This window comes from Stegodyphus dumicola, chromosome 9 (genome assembly GCF_044657685.1).
Source record: "Stegodyphus dumicola isolate Sdum_Otavi_A_Nest chromosome 9, ASM4465768v1".
NCBI lineage: Eukaryota > Metazoa > Arthropoda > Arachnida > Araneae > Eresidae > Stegodyphus > Stegodyphus dumicola.
Genome location: NC_140776.1, coordinates 116,318,868 through 116,337,705, shown reverse-complemented (window position 1 = coordinate 116,337,705; position 18,838 = coordinate 116,318,868). Strand labels below are relative to the sequence as shown.

The following is an 18,838-nucleotide window of genomic DNA, read 5'->3' as shown; positions in this document are numbered from 1 at the left end:
GAGTTGAATAATTTTGGGATTGTATGGCGCTGTCTAAAGTGAATTCTAGATTTTTAAGATTCTAGATTCCACCATGTAAGCAAGATTCTGAAGAAGATTAGGTAAGTTAGTATTTTTAATTATTTGAGGATATTATTTTTATGCATTGTTCTAAATGTAAGGTGGAAGTAAAGTAATTTGGTATTATTGGGAAAATTGTTATTAGCAATGATTTAGTTTAAAGTAATTAGGATCGTGAGCTAATTTTTATTAATTTAATGTATGTGCTTATTAATATTTTAAATAGTGTTTTTGAATTTAATTATATTTTAATTAAATGATAGTTATTTTGTGAATTTTATGTTTGTAGGAATTTGGTATACGTTTTAGTTGAAGTAAACGTGCATGGAAATAATTTAAATATTTGACACTAAGTATTTGTAATGTTTGTGGTATGAATTCGTTGGTGACGTTTATAATATAATAGATAATTTAGAGGTAAAAGATTTTGGATATTTTATTTGTTTTATATGTGGAAATGTTCATATTTGGAAAGGGTATACAGTCAAAAGTCGTTAATTCGGACTCGTCGGGACTTCGGCGATTCCGGTTTATCGATTTTTCCGGATTATAGATCATCAGTTTAAGTCTGGTAAGATGGCATGCAGAAATTACAAAATTAAAAATATGAAACCATAATTTATAAAATAAAGTACAATTATGATCTAAAGGGTATCAAAATTTACAAAATGAAAAAGCGGTTGATCTTTACAATATGGTAACTGATAGTTTGGCGACATTTTGGAGGCGATAAAGGTTACTACCTGGGACTTTGGTAATAATGTGAGCAGTACTCAGTTCCGATTACGCATTATTTTGTGTGGGGGAAATGAGAGATCATGGGATATGTCATGTGATATTAATGGACGAATTACTGTTCTTTAATCGGGAAAAAATCTGGCAATTTTGTATTTGGCTTTGTTCTGTGTTGTGTGAAATAGTGTTTGTGAATTTTTGAATCCCATGGCCGTAACTAAAGTGAATTCGAAATGGGTATTTAGTGGTATTGAAAAGGATAGTAATAAATGTTTTTTAAGGTTGTGCGAGAGAGAAATAAAGATGTTTTATTATGTTATTTATTTTACCTGGTATCTTGCTTTGAAAGATAAGTATGATTTTAAAGATTCTGAAACAGAAGGAAGAAAAGTGTATCCGCCACGTAATCAAGATTCTGAAGAAGATTAGGTAAGTTAGTATTTTTAATTATTTGAGGATATTATTTTTATGCATTGTTGTAAATGTAAGGTGGAAAGGAATTTGGTATTATTGGGAAAATTGTTATTAACAATGATTTAGTTTAAAGTAATTAGGATTGTAAGGTAATTTTTATTAATTTAATGTATGTGCTCATTTATATTTTAAGTAGTGTTTTTGAATTTAATTATATTTTAATGAAATGATAGTTATTTTGTGAATTTTATGTTTGTAGGAATTTGGTATACGTTTAAGTTGAAATAAACGTGCATGGAAATAATTTAAATATTTGATATTAAGTATTTGTAATGCTTGCGGTATAAATTCGTTGGTGACGTGTAATAATGTAATAGATGATTTAGAGGTAAAAGTTTTTGGATATTCTATTTATTTTATATGTGGAAATGTTGATATTTGTAAAGGGTAAATACTTTTTCACGATCATGTAATTTCATATATGTTCTTTTTACCGGGTTTAAAGATTGAGAAAATTGTCATGTATTTTCGTGAAATTTTTTTAATTTATGAGAAAAAAGCAGTGTACATGGATATAGTGCAGAGTGTGCGCAATGCCATTTTTGTGCAATTCTGGGATGTTTTTTTAAGTAAAAATAAGTCGGCGTGTACATGGTTTATGTGTATGTGTTATTTTGAAAAACGCGTAAGGAGTATGGTATTGTGAACTTTTTCCCAATTTTGCAGTGAATATTTGTCATGATTAAGCAGTTTTGTTTGATAAAATTTCTAGCATAAGTGTAATTCGGCTAGTAGATTGTTGGAAGAAGTGTTCAGTAGATAAAAAGAAAAGAAACATGTCTTTACTTCGTGAAGACAAAATGGCGGCGGGGAAAAAAAAATAGAGGGTTGCTGTAGGAGAGTTGGTTGCCAAATTTTCGCCAAAAAATCACAAAGTTACCATAATGTAAAGATCAACCTTAATTTTTTTAGGAGAGTCAGCTGTTGCTTTGAACTGGCTGAGTGTTTTACCAGTCATATTCATGTAGCCGTAGTTAGCACAAAGTGCTACCATATGGACACTATAGAAATTAAAATTAAAAAAAAAAAAATATTATCATAGGGTAATGTAAAATTTTTATTCACTGAATCTGTAAAACCTAATTTGAATATACAGTCAAGTCTTTAATCCGGACTCGTCGGGACTTCGGCGATTCCGGATTATTGGTTTTCATCACATTACCCAGGTAAGTAAGTTTTGTCTTTTGTTTTCTGGATTGCTCTGTATCTTCGCTGAGTGAAAGAAATATTTTTATTTTAATAATAAGGCTATGTTTTAGTAACAATATAAAAAATGTATTGTTCTGTGTACTGTTCAATTATTTTTAAATAGCTTGAGAAATAAGAAATTATTCTAAAGTTTAACTCTCAAACTAATTTCATTTAAATAGCTGAAGCACCTTCACAATATCCAAGTGTAAAAATCTAAAGTTAGAGTAGACTTAAGGGTACCCCTTGTATTATCGCAAAGAAGTTGTTTCATTTATCACCAAGTTGTTGTTTCATTTATGGTAACCTGAGTAGTTGAATGTTCTGTAAATATACTTTTACCTAGAATTGTTCTGTAAATATACTTTTACCTAGAATTGTAAATATACTTTTATCTAGAATTGTTCTGTAAATATACTTTTACCTAGACTTTTTAAGTGAAAATGTATTGTTGTGTACATGGACAAAATCAAGGAAGTGCGCAATGGCAAGTTTGTGCAATTTTCTGATTTTTTTAAAGTGAAAATAGGTCGATGTGTACATGTATAAAGTCAAGGTCGTGCTCAATGCCTAGTCAAAGAATTGCACTAACTCGGTATCCATGTACCGCCAAAAATCAATTTTCGCCAAGGGGTACCCATAAATATACTTTTACCAAATTTAATAATTTTGCAATTAATATAGATTTGAAAATACTTAAAAGAATGAAATTAAATAATATGTGACGAGCACCAGCACATTATTTATATATATTGACATAATAGAACAATGAGAATCCAGTTATTTTTGATTCCAATATGTGTTATTTTATATATTATTTTTATAAAATGGGGATAAGAATTTGAATTTTTTTTTTTTTTGGTGTTTGTGTTGTGATATTTTAAACAGCTTATGCTTATGAAAACCATTAATATCTGAGAATTATCTTGAGGCATTGTACGCTTTTAAAGAAACATGCAGAGTTTCTTTTAAATGATTTACATCTTTGAAGTCCTATTTTCATATATGGGAGGGCCAATTTAAAGTAGACAGTGTCACCATGGGCCATTATTTATTTTAGCGAAGGTATTAAATATTTATGTTCTTGAATGCAAGCTGTAAAGAATTATGGCATTTCTTCTATTTGTGTTTTTGTGGTGTAGTGGTTAGTGCATTAATTTAGCTATTATAAAATTTGTAATTTGATTTTTGGGGAAAGTAGTTTTCCGAGTTAAAAAATCTAGTAATTTGTACATTGGCACCTGATTAAGATATAATGGATCTATGAGTTATTGCTCATTACCACCTGATTTTGGCCAAGTAGGACTCATGCCCAATATGCAGCATAATTTAAAAATTTGTTGCATTTGTTTTTTTCATATGCGTCCTTATGAGCCAGCTAGCATTAAAATATCCACAGTTTGATTTTTGATAGAGCACAGTTGATTTTTTTCACATTTCTCACTCCAAACTTAATACTCTCTGCAAAGTTTATGAAAACTTCACGAACCAACAAGTTAGTTTTCAATTTATATTATCAAAAATCTGCATTTTTGTTAAAAAAATGAAAATGTACAGTCTTTGTCTATGTGCTGTTCATTATCAAAAAGAAAATGAAGGTATAGATAAATCAGCAAGTCTGTAGTAATAAAAATAAAATACATTAACTTTTGTGTGGGTTTCAGTGGGAAAGCTTTTAAATTGTAGTATGTAGTTAGCATGCCTACACTTAACTATTGCTGTGGTATATAAAATTATATGCACTAATAATAGTAAATCTGATTTAATATTTTGCTTTTATTTAAAGTTGGATCATGTGGACATTGTAAGAACACTGCTTTCTTCTGGTGCTCATGTAAATATAAAAAACTCAATGGGTGAAACTCCATTGGATTTGGTGGAATCAGATAAAATGACTGCAGCATATGTGAATGAGCTTCTAGAATGTGCTGGTAAATCGGAGTAAGTTAATAGATTATTTATTCTAGCTTCAAATGAAATAGTTTTTTTTCCCTTTCTCGTGTAAACATCGATATGCATAGTACCTTCAGTTCATTAAATGAAATGGTTCTCCTCTCATGTAAACATTGATATGCATAGTACCTTCAGTTCATTAAAAGCATATAACTGCAAACTGAAGTATTTCAGAAGTGGAATGCCATTTTCAAATTACGTACTTATGAAATCTCTCTCTCTTTTTTTTTAATCCACTTTGAGCTAAAAGAGTAATAACATATCATAATATCGCACATCCTGTTCTCACTATATAGAATCAGAGCCAGTTTTTTCCCTATAACAGCTAGTAAGATCAAAACTACATTTGAACTTAATTAACTATTTTGATTAGAATAGATCGAAAGGTGCCCCTTGGATTATCGCTAAGTTGTTATTTCATTTATCACCAAGTTGTTGTTTCATTTATGATAACCTGAGTAGCTGAATGCTATGGAAATCCTTTTATGTTGTAATTGGGTGATTGATTGCAGTGAATTTGAATGATGAGAAAAGATTTGGAAGGCTTGTTGGTGTGTCGGATTTTGGACAAGAAATATGTTCTTATTTTGTGGTTTACACGGTCAAAGAACTGAATGTTGTAAGATTAATTTGAAGTTTCTGTACTCTTTGGAATGAAAGGAAAAAAAGCATTAATTGACTGGTGTGTAAATGAAGGTTTACTTAGTTGCCATAAGTGTCCTGTTGTACGAAGGAAATGTCTATGGTCGGACGATGCCTGCAGTACGGAGGATATTTTTTACTCTTATTTTTGTGAATTTATGTGGCGACGCCAGTATATAGATTCTAGTTCAGGTAATTTTAGGAAGTTTTGGATGTTGTTAAGGAATTTTGTTTGACTGAAGACAAAGGAAATTGTAAATAAGGTAAGTGGATATTTCCTTTTTGTAATGTTAAGATGAATTTCCTTTATGTTATTTCATTGATTTAAAATTTAGTTTATTAAGATTATATATTTTTTGTTGGCTGTTCCTTTGAATTTTTAGTGAATATAAATCGATGTGTACATGGATAAAGTTAAAGGAGTGTGCAATTCTCTGATGGTTTTTTAAGTGAAACTAGGTCAATGTGTACATGGGTAACGAGCTTGTGCAGTTCTTTGACTTGTTATTTTTAATTTGTAATGCTGATTTATGGTGCAAAAATCGCCGCTACGCAAAGCCAAAATAACAAGACAAAGATATGCACAAACTCGGTGTCCATATACTGCCAATTATCGCCAAGGGGCACCCTTAAATATATTTTTACCACTATTTCTTATTGTTGTGTGGGAGTTTTTATCATCAACACCACTTTTTATTTGACTAAACAAAATAACCATTTGTGCATTTCTTTGGCAAAGTACACTTTGCCAAAGGGATGTTTAAATCTGTATTTGAAAAGTGTTTATTTTTCTGGTATAAAATTTGAATAATAAAAAATGTTGGAATATGGTAATGTAACTTTTGGAATTATATCTAAAGACATGTTTGTCAAACTCAAATTACTTTCAACTACTTATAATTAAAAAAGTATACACTGAAATTCCTATATAAAAAAATGTGAAAAATATTTCTTTATGATTTTTGTTTTTGCAAGCTCTTTTCAACAATAGTAAATAAGAAACTCAATACTCAATACAGTCAAAAGTCGTTAATCCGGACTCCTCGGGACTTCGGCGATTACGGATTATCGATTTTTCCGGATTATAGATCATCAGTTTAAATCTGGTAAGATGGCATGCAGAAATTACAAAATTAAAAATATGAAACCGTAATTTATGAAATAAAGAACAATTATGATCTAAAGGGTATCAAAATTTACAAAAAGAAAAAGCTTAATATTTATTTGTTTACTTTATTAAACATTTCCTTCAATGTAAGTTGCTTCTTTTCATGTGATAATACTTTTTCTTTAATTCTATTAAACAGACATAATTTCTTGTTTAGTTACAAAGTTCCGCTGTTCAAGTCCTATAATTGCTGTGTTGAGAATACCGACTAATTTGTCAATCGAAATGTTTTCATTTTCAATAACCTCTGGGTCCCTTTCTTGGGTTTTCATCCGCAGAGAACCCGTTGCATTTTTACTCGCCAAGCTCGAGGTTCATCCACGATGAGCCGTAAACGTGATTTTTAGTGCATGTAAGTTCATGTTGCAGACAAAACAATCTATTAAGCATATGGTTGTAAAAATTCACAGATAATAAGCATGTAGATGTAAAACTAACCGGTTAAACGTGATATATGAAAATAAACCTGTCTTTTTTATAATATATTTCACAATACAAATAACCTCCAACACTAATCAAATTTTCTTTAGTAGTATTGTTAATAAAACTAGAACTTTATACATTTTATTATTTTTCAAGAGTTATTTGAACTGTATTCCTTACACCAACAGTGGTTTGCTAATTTTGATGACCATGGGGATGCATCAAACTACTCTGTCGTCTTAGATAATCAATAATATTTTTTATTTCCATTTAATTATTTATGTCACACCTGCCATCCTCGGAAAGGTTATTATTAGAAAAGCATTAACAATATAGTATCTTGTTAAAATTTTACGCCATAAAAATTGGAGCCGAGAACCGGCATCTATCGACGAAAACTTCTTTAATTATACGAAAATATTTCTATCTATTCGTTGTTAAAAAATTCAGAAAAAATAACGTGGAAAATCAGAAAAAATAATAATAAATAAGAGAAGAAGAATATAAATCTCCAAATGCGAATAACGACAGTGATAATTCAACAAAATGAACTCACGAGGAATGGTTGCAACCTTTAAACAAGCGAATAGGATGAATCAATGAATCGTATAGGTTACCAGGTTTGAACTATTATCGCCAAAGTTGGCGATGTTTACATTTACCGGGTTCTCTGCGGAAGTGCTTCCAGATAAAATACTACACTTAGTATGGAATTATAAACCAAATAAAATAAAAACATCTGCCCTGAAGATAAGGATAGTGCTGACAGATTAACTTCCAATCCGCCGCGTGAAATTGATAAACAGATTTCAGATTTCAAAACATACTTTCGCTTTGTAGATACAAATTACAAATTAGTAAATATATATCGGAAATTTTATTTGACATAATCTTTCTAATCTATCATAATCTAATAATGACGTTTCTGCCCCCCCCCTCTGCCGCAGAGCAGCGTGAAATTGATAAACAGTTTTCGGATTTCAAAACATACTTTCGCTTTGTAGTAAATATATATCGGAAATTCTATTTGACATAATCGAAAGTTCAAGCTTACTTTTATAAAATTGCTCTAACAGTCTGCAAAAAATAATAAGCTGGATCCAATTCGAAGATTAAGGAACAACGGAATCTGCAACATTAACTGAATTAGATAACTTTAGCTTAGCGTATAACTCCGTTACACATTAAACGCGCATGCGCACAAACATATTCGCAGCCGTAAGGGTCTTACGCGCTCTCGTAAACGCCTGTGCGCATGCGTGAACGCGACGCATGCGCAGAAAGTTTGTAGCTTTGAGGTCCGGATTATAGATCATTCCGAATTATGGGTGTCCGAATTAACGACTTTTGACTGTAATAACATAAGACAGGAGGACTATAATATGGAGACTAGAGTTTTCTTTGCAAATTTTTTGGTCGAGCTTTGGCTGATATCTCTTGCATGCTTTGTTTTAATTAAATTAACCAACAAATTTTGGGTCCAGCTGTTTCTAATTCAGTTCTTTCCTGTTAATGGTGCATAGTTTAATACTAAATATAAACATTGCATGAAATCAAACTAGAAAGCTTAGCAATATATACAGCTTCTAGAGGTTATGACTATTTTTTTTTTAAAATTCTATTATTACTATTTCTATAAATGCAAAAACAAAGACAAATCCAAAAATACAAAATAGATTTTAACAGATTAATTTCATATGATGCTAAAATCATAAAGCTGATGAATTTGATTTCATTTGACATGTAAAACATTTGCTTCATCTCCATAAATCGATGTGCCACATGAATTTGATTAACGAATCTAGCTGGTGGCATTCTAATATTTATCCTCCCATTTTTTTATTACTTTGCAATTATGCTACAATTTGATTTTTTTTTTTAGAAAAGCTCAGCACTTGATCATAAAAGAAAGAAAATAATAATAATAATAAAACCTTAGGGAAAATGTGCATTGCATAGCTACTTATGTTGAAATATAAATTGGCTATTGCATTTAGCGCTTTGGTGCACAGTTACGACTGATGTCCCATTAATAAAAAAATATTTCATTTGTCATTATCATGGCATTTATTCCTCTTTGTCATGCATTTATTGTTCTTCTTAGAACAGATCGCATATGTGAGCTGGTAAATGCTGGAGTAGATGTAAATAGCCAAGACTGCCCAGGTAGTGGAAATCGGGCCTTACATTGGGCTGTGTGCTTTGATAAACCAGATGCAGTGCACTGTTTATTAAGTAAGAAAGTACTGTATGAAACTAGTTGATTGTATAATAAATTTATGTTTTAATAATTTTATGAGAGAACGAATTTTTAATTTCAAAGATGTGAAAAACTGTTACTATTTCAGAATAAATGCATACTAGACAATAAATATTTTATATTTTTTCATTATGCCAAGCATAAATACTTTATTTTAGAAACTGAATGACCTTATAATTGGAAATAATTCTTTTATTATTCCTTTACATTAATCGTAGTTCTGGAAAAACAAACAAACAAAAAAAAAAAAAAAAAAAAAAAAAAAAGAGTTTTTTATTTTTATTTTTGGAATTTCTTAAAATTTATTTAAAATGTAATTAATCTTAATAATCTGTGAATTTTATAAAGAGTTTAGATTGATTAAATTAGTGTTCATTGAATTATTTTTGTTTTCCAACTTGAAATATATTATTTATCTCTATATACCTTTTAAAAGTGTTAAAAATGTTTCAGTATTCTGTAAAATCCTTTGCTTGTATTTTATCTGTTTGGTTTTTATAAAAGTATTATGTGCAAGTTCATAATTTTTTTCTAAAGGTTATACAGTACAAAGTCCGGAATTTAATTCGTCAGGACTTCAGCAATTCCGAATTTCTGAATTTTTGAGATTTTAGATCATAAATTTAAATCTAGTAAGATGATATGTAGAAAATATAAAATTAAGGATTTGACGTAGTAACACTGAAGCATTTGTGATCTTAAAGGAATCAAAACTTACGAAAAAGCTCAATATTTATTTGTTTGCTTTATTATACACTTCTTTGAATATGAGATGTTTAAATTACTTAATTAAAGAAATTACATTTAATTAATGTAATTTCTTGTTCAGTTACCAAGTTCCATTGCTCAAGTCCTGTAACTGCTGAGTCAAGAAGTTACGCTAAATTGTCAATCAATATTTTTTTGTTCTCAGTAACCTCTTTGACTCTCCTAGCAATATTTTCTGCTTTCAGAACCATACTGCAGATTTCATGTAGTGTCTCATTTAAGCGTAGCCCAATGCTTAGCTAACAAGAACACTATTGGTGTTATATCAAGGGAATGACGAATAAAGATGTGTTGTTCCACTAAATTTTATCTTTCTTCAATCGCACACTGGATAAATTAAGCCTGAATTATGTTAATTTAGATCATAATTATGTCTATTTCCTGCATATGCTTAAGGCTTACCTGAGCCCAAATAAATAAATTCCTGCATATACTTAAGGTTTATCTGAATAACAAATCTGTTATTATTAATTTAAGCAGCACTAAATGTAAACTTTTAGACTATGACTAGCATTTACAATATCCATTTTTTGCATATGGGAAGAAATTTCTGTTAAATTTCTCTTCATCAATTCACTCAATGTTTTACAGCACAGTTGACTAAAGTCTGTAGTTGTAACCAAGCATAATGTCTACATAAAAGATTACCATGCTGTTTGGTATTCAATCACTAATATTTTGAAAAAGTTGTTTGAGACATTGCAATGAGTCATTTCTCAAGCTGCCATTAGTTGATAATCATGTGGTGATGAAAGCAAAAAATAATAAGTAATAATTTCCAGGTTGGTGTCAGAGATATAAGTTATTCAGTAGATGTAAATTAGCGCTGATGGGCAAAACAGCTCTTTTACAGGATTGGATCAGAACGTTCGCTCTCTAAAATGAATCTGTTGTTTTCTGTGACTCACCACTTGCTAATAAAAACCTTGATGAAAAAAGATCCGGAATGAGGTGCGAATCAAGGACAGTTAGCAATGATGGAGCAAAGACTGGAAAGAATCGAATGAATGATGGGATCAGGATAGGTTAATGGGTTTAGAACAAAATGCTGATTTTTTCGGCTGTAGTTTGAAAATTCCTTAAAACATCTTTTCTATACAGAACTAACAATAAAATTCCAAAATAAAAATTAAAAAAAATTGAACTCACATTTAATATGAGAACATAAACATTCTTTTCTTCCTCGAAATGGGAAATGAACCTTCCTTGTATGCTTCAAAGAGTTGCGTTCCTTTTTCACCAGTCAGGTGTAAGCTTGATCAGTAAAGTAAACCATTTTGTGAAGGAATAACAGATCTGTATTCTTGACACACTTCCAACAAGAGCACTGTAAAAGAGTCACAGCTTCATTGAAACGGCATACATTCTACAGCATACATTTTCTGAAATTGGGGTAAATTTATTCAGCAAAGTGAATCGGTCCTTTGGATCATTTCCAGAGTGGATTGTCCAAGTATTTCAGGCATGTTAGAAAAATTTTGCATATATCAAATCAATTTTTTTAGGAACTTTATATCCAGTTATCGCTTAGTTTTTTTTTGTACATGGAATATAAAATTATCTTGTCAACCATGAAAGTTGTTAAAGGTCTACCTAAGCTACACCAATTAATCCTGTGGAATTCTGAAGGAATATTTAATAAGCAATTAATATTTGACCTGCTTTTATTTGTGCTTCATAAAAGGGCTTTTGTTGATTTCTGCTACAGTACACTCCTGATTATACACAGAATTGGGTGGCGCGGCCGTCGTGGATAACAAAAATCGCAGATAATCTGAGAACAAGCTAAAAACGGGTATAGCAAAAGGAAAAACAGTCATTCCAACTTTGAAAAATCATTTTATATACAATAAAGAGTAAAATAAAGAGCAGAAAATGTTTAACTAACGCTTAATATTTTAGTATATCACTTAAAACTAACCTAAAATGCATTTTGTTAATGAAAAACAGAAAAGTGCTTTGTATACTTACTAGAGGCATCAAGGATACACAGGAAAATTAATACATATGTACTGTTTTAATACTGTAATGTATTATGTAATTACAAAAGCATAACTGTAAAACTACACCTTTTTGAAGAAATCAGTCATTTGTGTTTGTTTTTTGCTTTGGAAGCATTTTCTCTTGATCCAAGATTGCATTTTTTGTAGCATAAGTTTCTCGGCCAACTCTCATCGTCATCTTGTTCTTCCAGCAATCTGTCGACTTGTTGCAAAGCCGCTTCGTGAGTCTTCTGCATCTGCACAGTGGGCTCTTCTTCGGCTCCTTCATTCTCGGTCTCTCCCCTTGCTTTCTTCACAATTTCGTCATCTGTCAAGCGTTCGAAGACAGGTTCGTTGACGTCACACTACAACCACTCGTTAATGTTTTCAGCATCAACGTTCTCACCAAAAAGCACAAGCACTGAACACAATAAAAGATAAGAAATTAACTCGGACCGGTTCGCAAACATTATCAGGCTTAAACTAACAGTGGCGAGTGGGAGGAAGTAGACGTTTCAGTAAGATTAAGACGAGAAAGGGCGGTAGAGCGGGCACTGCAAGGATGAGTAAGAAATGACTTACTCACCAGAGGGGCAGAGGGAAAGGTTCCAGCGCGGATAACCCACCCGCGGATAATTGGGAGTCTACTGTATGCAGGTCGTTATTAGGTCTAGTTTGACACGAATGATTTAAAGGATTATTTACAGTATGATAAAATTAGATTCTACGAAGCTAATAAAATTCTTTACGTTAAAGAAATCATGAAATGAAATTGTAAACACAAGAAAAAAGAAAATAGTAAAGAAACTCAGCAATATAATTTTGAATACTATTGGTATGATTAAAAAGTATTGGTATGATGGAGATGTCAGAAAAATTAAATTACGAATAAAAAGAAGTTTAATGCATGTTGATGCTTTACGCTTGTAAAAAAAAAAAAAAAAAAAAAAAAAAAAAAAACTTTGTGTGGCAGGCACAGATAATCCACTCCATGGATAATCAGGAGTCTACTGTATTTTGTTAGGCTCCGTCATTTTACCAGAACCTTTGTTTAGAATGTTGTAAATACAAACTTCTTGTAGGTAATTGTTCTAATCTATTTGAGGTACTGCTTTGAGGTAGCATCCTATAACTTGAAAAATAATTCATTGCTTTTTGTTCTATAGTAGGCAGGTCCCAAATTTTAATAATTTTTTTAAATGTATGAAAAATACAGCGGTAACCGTTAATTTATATCTTTGGTCATAGAAACAAAAGGTAGCTTAAGGAGAATCATCATACCCAAAGCATAGATGTTATGAGTACCTTGTTATGTCACACTTATTCATAATTGTTGTTAAATCACACTACTTGGCAACAGCTTCACTGTTGGATAAGATGAAAGATAAGTAGTATTATGTTTTATATCTCAGCTTACAAAGAAGATAATGGTATACTAGGGAAAAATATAGTGGAGAAAGAGATAAATGAGAGGGAATGTTTTGAGGAAAGAAAAAAATATCTTATAAAAATGCATCAAACTATTCTTTATGTATATGTGTGCATTGGATTATCCACCAGCAAAATAACTTTCAAAGGAATTTTTTTATGTTCTTAAATGAAAGAATAAATAAATAAATGCACTGTTTACAAAAACCTGTACTGTAAGATTTTCCCTAAATTTAATCCATATGCTAATTCTGCCATAATATTCTGTGCATGTGATATTTATTGGATTAATGCTATTAATAAAGAACTCAGTGCTAAGAATTTTGCCAACCAAGACAAGCTTTATGTTTCCTGAATTTTTAAAATTTTGGTGCAGCTACATTTTACCATCTGGTGTAATTATATTGGCTCTGACTCATAGTTATCAAAAAGGGGTAGAATTGAGATATTGGCTATATTAATTTTCTTTAGCCCATTTTTCTTTATTGTGTTTTCCAATGTCAGAATACTCTGTAAAATTTTGTTTTTAATAAACCGAAATTCAACATTGATAAGCTTGCTGGTGGCATGGAATATATATATATAAATTAAAAAAAAATATTTGCATTTAAAACTCAGAACTTGAAAAGTTGTAGACATCTGAATTCTTTTTTACGTATGCTAACTTAAATTTAATTATAAAAGATAACAATGTAAAACTGAAAGGCTAGATTAATCTATAACGGGAAAAAAAAAAAAAAAAAAAAAAAATTGCAGAGCCTCAGGATCAATGTTTACTGTTAAATGAGGCTAGTGATGTGTGGACAGAAAATGTGATTCTTTTCTGTTAAAGCATAATCTTGGTATTTATTTATTTGTGTATGCATGTTTTGTTTTGGCATATTTTATCAGCACCAGACAGTGCTATTTTTATTTGCCTTCTTTCCTGGCAGTAATACTTTATTTAACTATAATTTGCATTACGTTGTTCTTATAGTTATCTTTACTGTTAGTTTGGTACTTTTCTGTTAAAGGACTGCCATTTAGTGCCAAACATAAATATTGGCACCAAGTGTAAATATGTAGCAGCAACCCAAACAACATATAAAGCTTCATGAAAAAAATGAACTTGTAATAAGAATAATATACCATATAACATTATATGTATAATATATGCAGTGTCAAAGCTGTGTACAGCATGTAATTTGTGCAATTCTCTGATTTTTTTTTTTAAGCAAAAGCAGATCGCTGTGTTTATGAGAAGAACAGCAGATTACTGGGTGCTTGGGAGAGTAACTGATCAATATGTACATGGGAAGAACTTCTGTTCTCCACATACACAGTGATTATTTTTTCTCTTAAACGACGTCAGAGTATTTCACAAATTTGGCATGCATAACCTTATAATTGCACACATTAAATGCTTCACAACAATGCATGACATGATATAAACAGGCTACCATATTTGGGCACTTTGTTGCACATTTGCTGATTGGTGTACATATTAGAAGAGTATTTTTTAAACCACAATGAATTTTATGATTTAGGATTTGCTATAATAGGGCTAAAAATCACAGTTGGAGCTGTTATATTTTCTGATTGATATGAACATTTCATAGTAAATTTTTCTTATTGTTTCATTGATCTGGATACTTTTAGTCTGTTCAGAGCTTTGGGTTGTACAAAATGACACAATAAGTGCCAAAAATGATTGCCCACCGAAACTTTTATTTGATTGAATTCATGAGGTACGTATTGCATTCCAAATGTGAAATGTTCTGTGCTGTGCTAAATGTCTTTTCTGTCTCCTGTTTATCATTCCTTTTCACAGTGCAGTGTTTATTAATTACTGTTATTTTTTATTATAATTTGTGTATTTTATTTAATTATTTAAGCTTCTATAAATGTAGCAACAGTTTATCTATATTTCCTTTTTCTTTTTGAAAAACGATTTTAGAGATGAAATCAATAGAAATCAAGGGAGGAGATTTGCCAAGAGATGTTTAGTAAGTGAAGAAAACTTTAAAAGTATTCAGGGAAAAAGCATCTAGTTTTAAATCACAGGAGATTGGGAAAAAAATGAAATAAAACATGCAATACGGCACTGAAAATCTGTGGTATGGTTTTATAGGAAAAGTATCAAAAATGCTAAATAATTCTAACAATGAAATAAATTTACCTCTCAATTGAAATATGACAAATACATATATATCTTTTTTAATGGAATGAAAATATCACCCACTCATTATTAGATTTATAGAGTTTTGATGATAATTTTTTGTATAATGACTAGTTAGAAATGATTTCAGATGCTTAAAGGATCTATGTAAGAGCTAGACTATTTGATTGGTAAACTAACTGCTGTATTTTCAAATTTAGAAACATTTTTCTTAAATGAAAAATTAATTGAATAAGATGTTTGTAACTGTGTCATAAAGCACAAATAAGTGTTATGATTCAAATGGTGGTGGTGGAGAGGAAAAAAAAAGTCCTATAGCCAAGCAGTGCGATATAGCGCCGATAATAGATAATTGTGACATCACACCCCAATCATAAGATCTTCACCTTGGCTTTATGTAGACCCATATATTTTTCGATAAGTCGGTTTAATTTCTTTTCTTTTCTTTTTTTTTTTTTTTTTAACGTAAGTTGCTATTTATCTGTTTTTCAATCGCATTTTGAAAAAATGATTAAAATTTCAGACTTGATTTCAGCAGAACAGCATGTAGTAAAGTATTTTCAAAATTATGGTTTCCTTTCCTCAAGAAAATGGCAATTTATGTGAAAATGGATAAACATTGTCTGTGCAACAAGAAAATTTATGATCTTTGACCGTGGCTTTGAAAGAGGCATGCAACCAGTTGGATTTTACCTGAATTTGGGAGAGCTCTAGACTGTTGATCTGTATGTATACATATGCAAGCATGAAGCTCTGCTATAATTGGGATAAAAAAAAAAAAAAAAAAAAAAAAAAAAAGCTTTATATGGCAAATTATTGTGGCTACCATAGCATTTTGCTCTTCGATTCTATCGCAGAAATAGATAGTATTCCAAGCTATTGATGAAAGTTTTCTGATAGGCAGATAGGAGGTTTACTTATAATGTGTCAACTAGTGGCTGTAAGAAACAGAATGAAGAGATGCAAAAATATTTGGAAGTATACAGCAAAGGGGCAGTGGAAGAATACAAATGAAGTGCAATGCAATTTAGATACTAAAAAAGCTATGAAATATACACAAATAAGGTGCAATCGCAATATAGATTAGTATATAGCATTGTGATGAATTATGTATGGGCATTTAAAGATATTTTCAATAGTAGGATAGTAATCAACTATGTATGTAAGCAATATGGACATAATTATAGTTCATAATTTTCCTGAAGTTATGATAATTTGCAAAAATAGAATCTTGTTTGTGTGGAATTTCATGATTTTGGTGGAGTTGCTGATTTTGCACAAACCACATGTGTTGGTAACTGCTGTCAGGATTTTGTTTTGAAATATATTATGATTTTTTTTTCCTGCAAGTCTTGGGTACTATTGCCTACATTTGGACAGCATAGAATAAAACAGGATGAATTAGATTAAGATATAAGATTCTTTTGATGCGTAAATCTAAGTTTGATTTTCTCCCTATGAGAGTGTAAATCACCATATCAGCAGCATTGGCTTTGTTTATGGCATATATTGCATGCTTCTCAAAATTTAGTTTTCATCTTAAATAACTCCTAAATATTTTATATAATGTACAACTAGGAGTACATAATTTAGAAGTAGGCATTTCATATTTTAATTGCTAATGAATAAAATTACTCCTTTTTTTATAATTTGAGCCCAGATTTTTTCCTCCCATTCATTTGGCTTTTCTGCTGTGATTGCATTTTTTTATATTCTTAATCATCCTGAACTTTCACATACCTAGAATTCTATATTTCCCAAGCTTTCCAGATAGTCGAGCTTTTACTGTATGCACGCTTTAAGGTGAAAAGTAGGCTACTGTTGTAGTTGAGTGGTGACACTTGCATTTGGAAGAATGAAAAGGTCTTGTGGGTCCAGATGTTCCATTATTTTTGCATTTTACTAGAATTTCAAAACCGTAATCTTTCCAGAAATATAGTAAATGGAAAGTTATTGATATTTATATATTAGGGCAGATGCTTTTGCAGTTTGAAAATATTTTATACAGAAGAAAAAGAATGATGGTTTAATATTGAAAAAAAAAAATATTTGTTATATATAACTGAATATTTATCTTGTAAATTATTAAGTAAACTTGTCTGCAAATTGTTTTGTTTTGGTAGAAACTTCATTGGGCTTTTTTTAAGAATGGACTCAAAAGAATTGTTCCCTTTAGTGATTTTACTGGGAAAAAATGTATTTCTACAGAAATTTACTGCAGTCTTTTCTGTTAAAGGCAAGTCTCACAAGAGCATGCTAAACAATTGAATTTAAGCCAAAAATATCTTAATTTGCTGATAAAAATCCAGTGGAACTCGGAATGCAATAAACACATATGAAAATGGCCACATTTAAATGGTCTTATTAAAACTAATTATTGTTATTATTGTTATGCTTGTGGTTGCCGGAGTTTCTCAAAACTTGGTGAATTCTAGTAAGTTGGTTTTATTAATACATAAATATCAATTTATTTGCACATTACACTAGAATAAGCACCTAAGATTCACTGAGAAGGAGAAAGACAAATATGCTGTGCGTTATTTAGTGTCTTTGATGTGCTGCCACAATTACATAGTTGAAATATTGAATGATATTAGTGTAAGAGAGAACATATGGTTTTTGCCGATAATACAAGTATCAAAATAACTGATTTTGCAGTAGAAGTATAATACTTTCCTGAAAGAAAAAGGTTAACAATAAAGATGCATTGTATTATGGGATAAACAACATGTTTTATTCTTGGTAATTTTCCTTGAAGTTGCAACGAATAATATTCTGTTTCCCAAGCAATATTCACGCATTTCGTGATATTGTTATGATACCTTGAAGCAACTATGGAACAGAACAAGATGGTATTGAGATTTTGAGTTTTGAAATTTTTTTAGTAAATAACATTCATTGTAATATGCTGCTTAGTCTCTCTTCATTTCGATCATCCCCAGTTAACCAACCTTGTTTGGCACTGTTTGATATTCACTAGTATTATTTTAAGAAGGTCTTTGCTGGTAGGAGGCCCAAGAAAGTGTAGTGCAGAAATTTCTTGTATTGTTCATGCTCATATTATAAGAAGAGAGTATACAAAAACATTTTGTTTCTTGCTAAATAATTTAATTGAATACTGGAAGCAACTGTATGGGAAATCAAGATGGTAAAAGTGTAATTTCTTAGACAGTATTTTTAAAGTGGTAATTTATTTTCAGAATTGTTATTGGAATAGTTTATTTTCAGAATAGATTTTGTGAACACAAATAAAGGGAATGAATTGCTATGTACTAAGATAAATGTTATATTGCTTAGAATCTTTATTGAAAATCACTATCATAAGCAAATATAATATACTATAATAAGCTTATATCACTATTTGATACTTAATTTAGTAGAGATGGAAAATAATTATATATATCTTTTTACTTATTTGATTTAAAAAATATTGTTTTTACTATTCAAACCAGGTCTTAGAGCATCACCAAATGTTGTTAACTGTTTGGGTGCTACCCCCCTCCATGAGGCTGTTAAAAGAAAAAATATTGAGATTGTCAAAGCTCTTTTAAATGCTGGTGCTGATCCTACAATTAAAAGTCGTAAAGGGTATGTGAACA

The 18,838-nt window shown here is 30.5% G+C and overlaps 1 protein-coding gene across 2 annotated transcripts in view; it reads left to right on the top strand.

The window, feature by feature from the left end:
- The window catches only part of LOC118188987 (uncharacterized), a 116,171-nt gene that overhangs the window by 8,381 nt on the left and 88,952 nt on the right, over positions 1-18,838 (top strand). The window contains exons 3-5 of one of the 2 annotated variants that reach the window (XM_085823953.1): positions 4,244-4,398; positions 8,748-8,878; positions 18,692-18,827. In XM_085823953.1, the coding sequence (XP_085680079.1) occupies positions 4,244-4,398; positions 8,748-8,878; positions 18,692-18,827 (422 nt within the window). The remainder of the gene's footprint in view (positions 1-4,243; positions 4,399-8,747; positions 8,879-18,691; positions 18,828-18,838) is intronic. The other variant, XM_085823954.1, reaches the window with a different exon arrangement.